At 38.8% G+C, this 12,683-nt stretch overlaps 2 protein-coding genes across 4 annotated transcripts in view; one reads left to right on the forward strand and one right to left on the reverse strand.

Annotated features, from left to right (window-relative positions):
- Nucleotides 1-4,782, reverse strand: part of alkbh1 (alkB homolog 1, histone H2A dioxygenase) — a 246,835-nt gene extending 242,053 nt beyond the window's left edge. For 2 of the 3 annotated variants that reach the window (XR_011603029.1, XM_070978875.1), the window contains exons 1-3: nucleotides 4,637-4,782; nucleotides 2,547-2,655; nucleotides 2,017-2,179 (exon numbers count right to left, since the gene is read on the reverse strand). Coding sequence is in view for 2 of the 3 variants with exons in the window: in XM_070978875.1 (XP_070834976.1) it covers nucleotides 2,017-2,179; nucleotides 2,547-2,655; nucleotides 4,637-4,774 (410 nt within the window). In the remaining variant the exon portion in view is untranslated. The remainder of the gene's footprint in view (nucleotides 1-2,016; nucleotides 2,180-2,546; nucleotides 2,656-4,636) is intronic. The other variant, XM_070978876.1, reaches the window with a different exon arrangement.
- A 185-nt stretch (nucleotides 4,783-4,967) lies between these two features.
- Nucleotides 4,968-9,526, forward strand: slirp (SRA stem-loop interacting RNA binding protein). The gene is made up of 4 exons (XM_070979376.1): nucleotides 4,968-5,072; nucleotides 5,602-5,660; nucleotides 8,789-8,896; nucleotides 9,394-9,526. The coding sequence occupies exons 1-4, from the start codon at nucleotides 5,006-5,008 to the stop codon at nucleotides 9,460-9,462; spliced, it is 303 nt and encodes a 100-aa protein (XP_070835477.1). The 5' UTR covers nucleotides 4,968-5,005; the 3' UTR covers nucleotides 9,463-9,526.
- Nucleotides 9,527-12,683: the final 3,157 nt, after the last annotated feature.

Genomic DNA, 12,683 nt, shown 5'->3' on the forward strand with positions numbered 1-12,683 from the left:
TATTTGTATCTTGTCCAAGCATACGGAGAAACTCCTCTGTTGAAAACACATTTTCAGCCTTTTTCTGCTTGCTATTGTTCTTAGCTCTCATAAAAGGACGAAATGGAAATAAAACAGTAAAATAACACTTCGGCTGCTCAGCGGAGTCCTGCGTGGTTATGCTGATCAACAGCTCAGCGACCCGCCCAAATTCACCAATGACGATCCAGGAGACAGTAAGGCCAGAGATAGGTCATTGCATGAAGAGTGCTCCCTCCATTCTAGTAACCCCCTGTTTATGTAAACAACCAGTGATTGATCTCAAACTAACGCAGAGTCATAGGAGGAGACATGAGCAGCGTTTTTTCGGGCTGGAATATAACTTTTGACCACAAAACAGCAAAGGTAAAACATACTTTATGATTTAGCAAAGTTTTTTTCTGCTACTCTTTGGCTGCTAGCTCACCAAGTTTTCGTCGCACAGTGAGGAGGCAGACATCTGCGTGATCATCAAACTCTCTGCTTTCATATGATATTGGGCTTTTGTGGTTTGCGCGAAGTGGTTAAATTAGCAGATGCAGTACCGCTGATGTGCGCTATTTTTGTGTTTTCGTTACATGTGCATATAATTTCTTCGGGTATGAATTATGTTTCGATACCACCCAACTCTACTCCAAAGCTTTGGTGCTTGTGAATTTACTGGACAGCTTTAAAATTAACCAACATGTAAATCAGGGGTGTCAAACTCAAATATACAGAGGGCCAAAATTAAAAAACATTGTTCCAAGTCAAGGGCTGGACTGGTTCAATGTTTATTGAAAACTGATTGAAATGACCTTATTGCACATATTAAACTTGGAACTAACACAGCCTGTAAGTTACTGCTAATAAAACAATATTAATCATTAAATAAATGCAAAATCAGTTGCTTCATAATCAATTCATAATCAATTTCTTATGAATGAATTTGCAGCTTTCCATTCCATTATATATACACATATATATATACACACACACACACACACACACACACACATATATATACATACATATATATACACATATATATACATATATACATACACACATACATACATACATACATACATACATACACAGATACACACACACACACACACACACACACACACACACACACACACACACACACACACACACACACACATATATATATCCTGAATTCTGGACTTGGTAATAACAACAGGGTTGAACTTTGACAATGTTTCAGTATTAGAATTGTCTATTTCTGACCATCACTGTGTGATGTTTGATGCCATCCTAATCTTAACAAAGACTAAAAGGGAGTTTCTGGTTCAAAACCGATTCCTTAATGACAAGGCCGAAGAGAAGTTCTGTAATATTATGAGGTCATTTGAGTCATACAGCTATGACTGTTTTTTAAATGACATGGTTGAACATTTCAACAACACCATGTCAAGGATTACTTTTCCAAGATTATTACAGCGAATGCTGGAATGCTGTAGAATATTATTCTCCACTATTGACCAGCTACTGAACACCACTCCCACCCATCCGCAGTTCTCTTCATTGAGCTATGAGGAATTTGCATCATTTTTTTCATATTTGTTGGGCTCTATTTGCAATGGTTACTGACTTTTCTGTGATTATTTGATTAGTCCTAAGTGGCTACATGTTGCACAGCAGCAAGGGAAAAACCAGTTGAGCAGAGTGCAGGCAGTAGATTGACTCCATCTAGGCTGATAATGAAACAGTGGCAGTCAGACTTCCTGAAGCTGAAGAACTGCACAAGACCACTATTACTCAATTTTATCTGTGTGTCATGTAGATCTGTGATGAACTGAAACTAGCTTAGCACAAAATCTGGAAGCAGAGGGAGACTGATCATCTAGCTTGATCAAGAATGAAAAAAAATTTGCCTGAGCTAGGCAAGCAGTTTCTCCCTGCTTTTAATTAGAATGCTGTCGCGTATAAGGTAACAATGACCTAGCCCTAGTTTGGGGCTGTCGGGAGGGAATGAGCGACAGCTGGTCTCACCTGAGGCCATGTACACTCTTGCCCCAAATGTCCTGGGTGTCAGAGGGAGACATGTGCACATCCAGGTTGCAGATGTTGGGCTTCTGAGGGTAGGTCTTCAGACACTGTCTGACCCAGAACTGTTGGGAGCCCAGCAAGAACGGGTTGGGGATGAAGATGAATCCTAAACAACACACAAAGGTACAGTATTGGGTTATAGAAATGGAAAATGAAAAAGGGCCTTCGCAGTAATCTGACGTCAACCAAATTTAACAGCAAATCTGGGGCATTTTGGTGTCACGTGACATCAAAACACCAATTAAGGGAACATCTTTTGGAAGAATGTTGTTCATCCCTTCAGTTCAGTTCCACGCACTTTGAGAATGTATAACATGGACAGCTGAAGCTGTTCTGGAGAATCCTAGGGAAACAACACGTTACTGAAAGACTTTAAGATGCATTGAAAATTAAGTTTTGGTCTGAGAGTGTGCTGAACTCTTTATATTTAAGCTTTATTTGGATAAAGAACTCTCCATGTGCCCTGTGTTTACCTGGGTAGCCCTGCAGCCCAAAGGCTCTCCAGTGTCGGACAGGCTGTAATCCAACTCTTGCAGCCTGCTGATCACTCACTGCAAGGGGGTCCAGTTTAGCTGGAAGTATCTATCAATCACATGCACACATAGACGCATGCATGCAAGCATACACGTACACACAAACACACAAAGGAACATCAATCATCAGCTCTGCTGAAGTGGCTGATGTAAATATTGAGTCAAGCCACAGCTTTTACTTCCAGTCAAACCTTTATGAAGTACAGGCTATGTAGAGTTGTCTGCCAGAAAAATAGAGACCCCTGTGAGATCTAATGCAACAACTGTTTTTCTTCATTCATGGAACTTAAGATCTAAAAAAAGTTACAGAGTCTGTCAGGGATGTTGACTTAACTTTGTTCTTAACTTAACTATAAATTAAGTGCTTCCTTCCCTATCTCCTTTATCTTATCTCTTTGGCTGAAGAGGACATGTGAGGAAATGCTCATTTTATTATGGATGCATTTACAGTTATCCTAAAAGTCATGTCTGCTGTCATACAGTGACACTAATTAATAATCTGGTCTATGGTTACTGGTATTACCATATCTTAAATGTTTTATCAATAGAACCTTTTAAACAAAGGCTTAGAAATTAAGCACTTTTTTGATGATAAATCTGCATTTGTATTGTTTGTTTGAATGTGCAATACTTCTTTCATTGTGTCACTGTTAGAGTTACATATTTACTCTCATCTCTTAATAAGCTACATACACATAGTAATACAATCAACATGCCCTCCAGTAACTATAAGCTGCACACACATAGCCACACAGGCAATGTGACCTTCAGTAACCTCAGAAAACACAGAAAACGAAACTTAAGATATCTCGTGTCAGGTAACACATTATTTACATATGGAGGGGGGTCTAGCTATCTTCTCTTTCAGGGCGCTGTCTCCTATGGATTGGATGGGTCGTGTGCCAACAGGCTGGGACCAGCCTGTGGACCAAGGAGGGAGCACTAAACTCTAAACCACGATGATCACCACCTGTTTTGACCAATCAGATAGCTGCACATTTCTTTTTAAAACTCTGTATAATCGTAAGTCAGGCATTCTCATTCTGGCGGGTGGTTGCAGCTAACTGCTTGCAGACTGCAATTTCCCATAAGACTGAGATCCATGTACATGTTCTCTGTTATCAGTGTGTTAATAAATATCCTTAACTGAAGACAGAATATCTCCTGACCTCTTTCTGCAAAAATGACCACACTCACATCATCTATGGACAGTTTTAAGGGCTGAAACTATCTATCTATTCCTATCTATCTATCTATCTATCTATCTATCTATCTATCTATCTATCTGTGAATACTTAAATAAATAAAAAAATACATTGTCATCATAAATAAATAAATCACAAATTAAATGATACATTACATATATGTGTGTGTGTGTCTGTATTTAATGTGTCATTTAATTTTTAGTTTTAAAGAAATGATGTGTGAAAAAATATTTCTTATATATTCATTCGCACATCATTTCTTTAAAATGTAATGCAATTAACATTACTCTTTCAGAGGCTGTACACGGCTGAGTTTTAAAGCTAGATTGAATATACTGGCATTACATGAAACTAGACGGCCAAAGGCATCCATTGGTACAGTGCTAGCTTTTCAGAAAGAGGGATAAAATGAAAATCAGAATCTTTTCTTGTTGTGTTTTTCATATTTTCATGGACTGTGGACCATTATTCTTGCTAGTTAATATCTATCCATCCATCCATCCATCCATCCATCCATCCATCCATCCATCCATCCTCTGAAAGACAGTTATTGTGTTACTATTTTTCATTACGGTGTTTCACTACTTTGAATAAATAGCTAAATGGTGTGAGTACTCTTTCCACTACTGTTAACACCAAGTTGGCATCCAATGAATCATTTCCGGAGGTCTCGGTTTCGTAAATCCTCATTTCTAACGCCCCCTCAACCCAAAAGCCCATTAGACATTTTCATGCGCAAGCTAACCTGTTAGTAAGGCTCAGGTTCTATCACGTGAATCTTGTGAATTGTTCTTTTTTCTTACCATTTCTTCACATTTACCTCACCTTGTCACTCGGTACAAATTTGGAGAAGTCAATGACATCGCTGAAATCTGGCGGAGGGTTTCTTCTCTTGTAAAACTTGAATATTTTTCTAAATGTATCTTCTCCACTCCCCGCCATGGAGGCTGCCATCTTGGCCATGGCGTAACTGACCTTTCAACTTAAGTCAGTTCCGGAATTTTTCCGACTAGCTAAATTATTTTAACAAATGTTAGCAATGTATATTAATTCAATAAAGATAGTGTAGGGACATTTATCGACACTAAGCCTAAAGTTTACTTTCAACATATCGTTCTGTAATATATATCCGGACGTTTGCGTCACGTGATTGATTATACGTCATAGGTCAGAGTGTGATACCAAGGGCGAAACATGGCAGCGCCGTCTAAGAAAGTGTTCGAGGTGTTCGTGTCTAAAATACCATGGACTCTGGCCAGCAGTAAGTTAACTAAGTTGATTCCTGTATAGTGGCAGGAAGATATGCGTTTTGAGCCACTCACTTTAATTTGTATCTCGTTCTATGCAGCACACAGCTTTACCAGCACTGTCACACCACCCCTTTGGGTAACGTTGATGTTAGCTAAGACACAGCTTTTCCCGCTGAAGAGGAAACTGTAATACAAGCAAATATCAACTTAGCAGATCTATCAAAGCTTTCTTGATTGATAGAGAAACGATTTTCAAACTTTTATGAATCTCTATTTAAATACCAAGCTCCGCCTACTCAGTTGCCAGGTAATTAATGTGTCGTGATGAGGTGAGCAGCTTTAACAATAAGAGAACATGGCAGCTTCACGAAGGGAAGATTTATTGCACGAGTGTTGTTTGAGGTTACAATAGTTGCAGCCGGGTGTACCACATAAACGGGGAACTGTGTGTGTAAGTAAACATTAATAATGCATGCTAACAATGCTAACATGATTTACTGAGTCAAAAGTTGGATCGAGACGTTGTTTGTTTGTTTTCAGAGGAGATGAGGGAGTACTTTGGACAATTTGGCACAGTGAAGAAGTGTCTCCTACCATTTGTGAGTGTCACAGCATGAGAATGACTGAATAACTCATCCTGTTTTACACAGTATATGATATATTGCTTCTTTCCATTTTGTACAAATTGTAGTTTTGTGTTCATACCAGCTACACCCCCTCTTAATATTCCACCCCTCTGGTTTATTGTTAATTCTGGCCATTAATTAATTTATATACAGTACTGTGTAAAGGTTTTAGGAAGGTGTGAAAAAATGCTGTAAACTAAGAATGCTTTATATATAATATATATGAAATCAGGGCTGGGCGATATGGCTGAAAACTCTATTGCGATATAAGTGTTTTATATCGTTCGCTATCGATAATTATTGATATTTTTTATGATCTATTTAAAATAAGGACCGGGAGAAAAATACATTCAATTTAAACATTTTTATTTTAAATTGAACCTTCTTCTGATTATAATCCCCTCAGCTATCAAGTCAGAAAGGAAAGGAAATGTCAACACAAGCATGAAAACACTCAAATAATAAATGTAAAAAAAAAGTGTAAAAATGTAAACAGAGAGAAACCTGAGAACTTTTTTTCTGCAGGTTTAGTGCAGAAAGTTCACAAGCTGATTCACCTTCTGCTGAATAAAATGTTTTCAGATATGTGCAGTGTTTTGGAAACATAGCAGAAACTGAGGTGGACTTGACTGAACTATAAAACCAGCCTAGACATATGAACAACTTTAGTCACTCTTCTTACTCTAAACATACATGAACTATTCAATTATATTTTATTGCGAGTGTGTTTAAAAAGAAAAAAAAAGCACGTGTAAGAGATGCTTGTAACCTGGCTTCTCCACAGTGCTCAGTGAAGCATGTCTTTAGCTATATGATATGCTGCTGCCTCTGTTATGTCTTAGTGCCTTTTAGATGATTTGTCATCAGGCACTGAAGCAGATACCTCTGCATGGTGGTCAGCTGCTTGTTCGCTCCAAAGAGTGAGCGCGGCTAAGGTGGTTAAATAAGTTTGTGGTATTACCAGTCTTGGTGGGGACGACAGTCTTGCATAAGTTACAGACCACATTGGTCTGACTACGGTCCGACTTATAAAATCCAAAAAACTCCATACTGGCGAGCTGACTTTCCCTGTTTTATCGACAATTTCTTCGCTCGCTGCAGCGCTCACTTTCTATTTCTCATCTCACTCCTCGCGAAGCAACAAACACGAGACAACGAGATGGCGCAACTGAACCTGATACTGTTACATGATTGGCGTGTTAGCGTGTCTCTCTCACTGATTAGCGATTACTCACTATGTTGCTCGGCTACCTGAGAGCGAGAGCCTTTGTTCATGCAACCAACCTCGCTTCGCAGCTTCAGGTTTCTTCCAACTAAGAAATAAAATTAGCGAATGTTTTATCGAACTCATTTTTTATTGATATTGATGATGCGTCTATCGCGAGACATATCGCTATCGTTTTTATTGCCCAGCCCTATATGAAATATATAAAAAATATATAAAAAATTGTTTATTTTTTACCAATCTACAAAATGCAAAGTGAGCGAACACTAGAAAAATCTAAATCAAATCAGTATTTGGTGTTACTACCCTTTGCCTTCAAACCAGCATCAATTATATTAGGTACACTTACACAAAGTCATGCATTTTGTAGGATTACAGTCAGGGCTATGATCAACCAATTATACCAGACAGGTGTTAAGGATCATCGATTTCACATGTAGCTTGAAAATTTGGGTTATGGTCAATATTCCAGTTTCTGAAACATTCGGAATAACCTGTTTACATGCGTGAGCAAACAGGGTTATCAATTGGGATATCCCGATCAAAACAGCGACGCACGGACAACGTGTCGACACACGGAGAACGTCATGACGCAACACGCATCATTTCAGCTTCTTCTTCCTGTATCCAAAAACAACAACAACAACAGCAGCCCGGGGCGGTAGTAGTCGCCTTCATTTGTGCTTTGCTGCTGGTGCTGACCCACCACCAGTACTTGACACTATTCTGTCTCACTTTCTTTATTCATGGAAGGCGAGAACATGAAGAAACAGGAAATGGAGCCGGAGCTGTGCCGTCCATATCCATGCTACCTGCACTCAAAAGACCAAGACCGGTACAATAGTGTGTCTGGAGGCAACAATGAAGAATGGCGGGGGTTATTTGCAAGTTTGGGGCTGCATTTCTGCAAATGGAGTTGGACATTTGGTCAGGATTAATGGTATCCTCAATGCTGAGCGACAGATATTTATTCATCATGCAGTACAGGTAGTATCAGGGAGGCATATAATTGGCCCCAAATTTATTCTGCAGCAGGACAACAACCCCAAACATACAGCCTGTGTCATTAAGAACTATCTTCAGTGTAAAGAAGAACAAGAAGTCGTGGAAGTAATGTTATGGCCCTTATAGAGCCCTGATCTCAACATCATCTAGTCTGTCTGGGATTACATGAAGAGACAGAGGGATTTGAGGATGCCTACATCCACAGAAGATCTGTGTTTAGTTCTCCAAGATGTTTGGAACAACCTACAGGCCGAGTTCCTTCAAAAACTGTGTGCAAGTGTACCTAGGAGAATTGATGCTGTTTTGAAGGCAAAGGGTGGTCACACCAAATATTGATTTGATTTAGATTTCTCTTCTTTTGATTCACTACATTTTGATAATAAAAATAAACTATTAACACTGACATTTTTGAAAGCATTCTTAGTTTACAGCATTTTTCAAACCTACCCAAAACTTTTGCACAGTACGGTAGGTCTGTGTGCACTTTAGTTATACTGTTTGCAGGAGTTGGATGCAGTACTGCTTTCTGTTTTGAGGTCTGTAGTGTGTGCAGTGACAATCAAGATGAATATAATCTAAATGACTATTACACTCTGAATGAAGAATATAAAACTTTTTGTTACTGATGACAATTTTCCAATTCATTCCTCTTCATTAATTCTTATACATATCAGAGTGTAGATTTCATCCAGGCAGTCACTGCTTTCCTTTTTTGAGTATGATATAAAAAGCTATATACGGAGACTCAAAATTTCTTGAATTATCTATCCAAATGAACAACTTGTTTGCTTTTATTCTTGCCAAACCTGCAAAATTTTGCCTCAATCTTGAGTCGTTTGTGCATTTGATTGTGTGCTGTGTGTTGCACCAGGATAAAGAAACAGGCTTCCACAGAGGCTTCTGCTGGGTGGGATTCACAACAGAGGAAGGACTGAACAATGCACTTGAGAAAGACCCACACATGCTGGAGGGAGCCAAGGTAAAAGTAAAATTATCTCCATCAGCAAGCAAGAGAGTATTGGAATCTTCATTAACACAACAGAAACTTTGAGTGCTGTCATCCCAACACTATGAACAACACAACACAACAACACAAGTTGAGTTTCCACAACAGAAAAACAAATGCGTTCACTTTCCAAATCATCAAAGTCCTGTATTATATTAATATTAATCACCCCCTTGAAATGTTGGTTTTGTTTATTTTTATTTTTTTTTGCAGGATTTGATCAAAGTGGATAAAGGGGATTAGTGGATTTTTTTTTTTTTTTTTTTTTTAACGATAAGCAGGAAAGATGCATCAAATGTTATGAATAAAACGAAGGCTAAATCATGTTTTTTTGTTTTTGCTTTTTTTTTTTTTTTTAGAAATTGTACCTTACATGATACAGTTTCAAAATGACATGAAGCAAAACCTGAAAATATTGACACTATGTGTGTCTCATGTTCCAATCTTTCTCCCCTGTTGTTTGTTTTCAGCTCCAGGTTCAGAGGAACAGACGCCCATTTGAAGGACAGAAGTTGGACAAAGACAGTGAATATAACTGAAGTTCTGTGGGACTTCTCTGAGGATGAGACAGACTAACATGCTATTGTGTTTTGCTCTCACTGCCTCCACAGCTTGATATTTGACATTTTTGCAGTTCTGTTTAGGCCATAAGAAAACAGCAGTACACAAGGGTTGGTGTAAGGTCTCTGTAAGGTCCAAGAGCGTTCCCCACTTTGGTTCAGCTTTAGTGTCATTGTCATTGTTGTAATGGGTTGTCCAGTAGCAATGTCTTTATTTATTGTCAGTCATTGTGTTAATACCTCCTGTAACAATCTTATAACATCCCAGTTCATGCTAACTTGTAAGGTTTATGAAACACTGTTATTTTCCAGTGTATGGCAATAAAAACAGCATTGAATTCCATTGTGTGTTATGTTATTAGATTAATGTTTTAGTTGTAATGTAGTATTTTATCTTGTAGTTTTACTTATTTTACTTCAATAAAGGATCTTCCTTCACCCCTGTATATGGACAATGCTAAACCTTGGGTTGCAGTATGCTGAGGCTGGTTAAACCCTTGAGCACCGGGGGGCAGTAAACTCTTGCAGGTTACCTTGTGCCACTGTTAGAGAGAAATAGGCAGTTAAAAAAAGTTTGTCTATTTATCATCTAAAGCAATTTCTAGTAATGCATGTTAAATACAATTGATGGAAAAAGAATAATCCAACTCCACAGATACCTCACCGTACCCTGTGTTATATCTTGGAATATACACATATTTACACACACACACACACACACACACACATATATATATATATATATATATATATATATATATATATATATATACACACACACCATATTCATTAACTTTATCTTCTGTACAGTAAATGCTGTACATTATTTTACACAGGATTACACACATTTTTGTTGACTAAAATAACTTGTTAAATTCCAGCATTCCCTCCACCTTATTTGTTAGTTTATCTGTTTCTTCATCAAATAGCCTATAATTTCCTCTAAAATTCTCTGCTGTCCTAATAAATATACATCAAAGTTTGTCTTAGACTTCATGGAACAATTTACAGAGCTATCCAAGGATGGTTGTGTTTTTGGAACTGATATCAGCTCACTCAGAATACTCTCCTTTTTTTCCATGTTGCTGCCAGGTTAAACTTGAGAGAATGTATTTTTATCCTGAGCATATATGTAAAGAGGTTCTGAGGATAGACTTGTGCATTCAACCTGAATCCACCTTTGTTTTAAGTCTATGATCCAAACAGGAAAATAAAAATTCTCTAAAACTTTAAACAAAAAAGGCCAATCAAATGCTTTTTCAGCATCAGCCACCACTGACAAATCTTTATTGTGTTTTGCTGCATCTTGTTTTACACCAAAATATGTTCATCCTTTCCATAGGAAAGTTGTTTGATTGTGTTCAGAAAAGAAGTTGGGTGTAGTAAATTGCTCTAATCTATCGATACTTTATTCATCCCTTAAGGGAAATTCACAAATGTGTGTCATGAGAACACTGAGTAGCTCCAACACTGAAGAACCATTCATTACCAGTGTTTCCCAAGCACGTTGAGTGGTAAATTGGTGACATGTTTGTGTTTTTTTATTATGAGCCATGCAAGACTGGAGCTAAACAAGACTGAAGAGATAGAAGGTCAAAATAACAGTAATATTGTCTGGTGTAGTGATTTCAGTGGACACTTTATGGGGGAGTGGAGGGACGGACAGTAATGGCCAGGTAACAGAAGAGCTGCTCGATGAAAAGCATTTTGTGTGCCTAAATGATGGCAGATTTACAAAAAAATATCCATTTCAACATGAGGGAATTAAGAAAGGCACTGACAAAACAGGAAAGACTTCACCAGGTAAAGATGAAATCTGTTACAGCATGATAAAACATCTTAGCGTAAGAAGTCTGGAGAAATTGTTAATACTGTACAACAAAGTGTGGGTTAGGGTTTGGGTTGACATCACATATTTGTAAATTAATGGAGTGTATGATCAATGAAGCCCTGCAATCGGCTGGCGACCGGTTCAGGGTGTACCCCGCCTCTCGCCCATTGTAGCTGGGATAGGCTCCAGCCCCCCGCAACCCCGAAAGGGATAGGCGGTATAGATAATGGATGGATGGATGGATGATCAATGAAAGATTTAAGTATGTTTTAGAAAGTAGAGGTATGGTGGCTACATATCAGTGTGGATTTAGGAAAGGAATGAGCACAATGGATCCAAGAGTGTGTTTAGTAGATGAAATAAGGAAAGCACAAGTAAATCAGGAAACAGTGGCTGCAGTGTTTTTTGTTGTTGAGAAAGCCTATGACATGTTGTGGAAAGAGGGACTTCTGATTAAACTGCATTCACTTGGAATCAAAGGGAAAATGTTCAACTGGATTATGGATTTCCTAGGTGGAAGAACTATTTGACGATAGGATCAGAGGTATCAGATCTATATATAATAGAAAACAGGATGCCACAGGGGATTGTTGTTAGTCCAACCTTGTTTTCCATTATGATAAATGATACACTGCTCAAAAGGGAACACTAAAATAATACATCCTAGATCTGAATGAATGAAATATTCTTATTAAATACTTTGTTCTTTACATAGTTGAATGTGCTGACAACAAAATCACACAAAAATTATCAATGGAAATCAAATTAACCCATGAAAGTCTGGATTTGGAGTCACTCAAAATTAAAGTGGAAAAACACACTACAGGCTGATCCAACATTGACGTAATGTCCTTAAAACAAGTCAAAATGAGGCTCAGTAGTGTGTGTGGCCTCCACGTGCCTGTATGACCTCCCTATAACGCCTGGGCATGCTCCTGATGAGGTGGTGGATGGTCCCCTGAGGGATCTCCTCCCAGACCTGGACTAAAGCATCCGCCAACTCCTGGACAGTCTGTGGTGCAACGTGGTGTGGATGGAGTGAGACATGATATCCCAGATGTGCTCCACTGGATTCAGGTCTGGGGAACGGGTGGGCCAGTCCATAGCATCAATGCCTTCGTCTTGCAGGAACTGCTGACACACTCCAGCCACATGAGGTCTAGCATTGTCTTGCATTAGGAGAAACCCAGGGCCAACCGCACCAGCATATGGTCTCACAAGGGGTCTGAGGATCTCATCTCGGTACCTAATGGCAGTCAGGCCACCTCTGGCAAGCACATGGGGGGCTGTGCGGCCCCCCAAAGAAATGCCACCCCACACCATTACTGATCCACTGCCAAACCGGTCATGCTGGAGGATGTTGCAGGCA

This window comes from Chaetodon trifascialis, chromosome 14 (genome assembly GCF_039877785.1).
Source record: "Chaetodon trifascialis isolate fChaTrf1 chromosome 14, fChaTrf1.hap1, whole genome shotgun sequence".
NCBI classification, from domain to species: Eukaryota; Metazoa; Chordata; class Actinopteri; order Chaetodontiformes; family Chaetodontidae; genus Chaetodon; species Chaetodon trifascialis.

Coding starts and splice junctions, on each gene's coding strand:
- slirp (XM_070979376.1), top strand. CDS start 5,006: ATGGCAGCGCCGTCTAAGAAAGTGTTCGAGGTGTTCGTGTCTAAAATA. Junction 5,073..5,601: donor ACCATGGACTCTGGCCAGCA/GTAAGTTAACTA, acceptor GTTTGTTTTCAG/AGGAGATGAGGGAGTACTTT. Junction 5,661..8,788: donor AGAAGTGTCTCCTACCATTT/GTGAGTGTCACA, acceptor GTGTTGCACCAG/GATAAAGAAACAGGCTTCCA.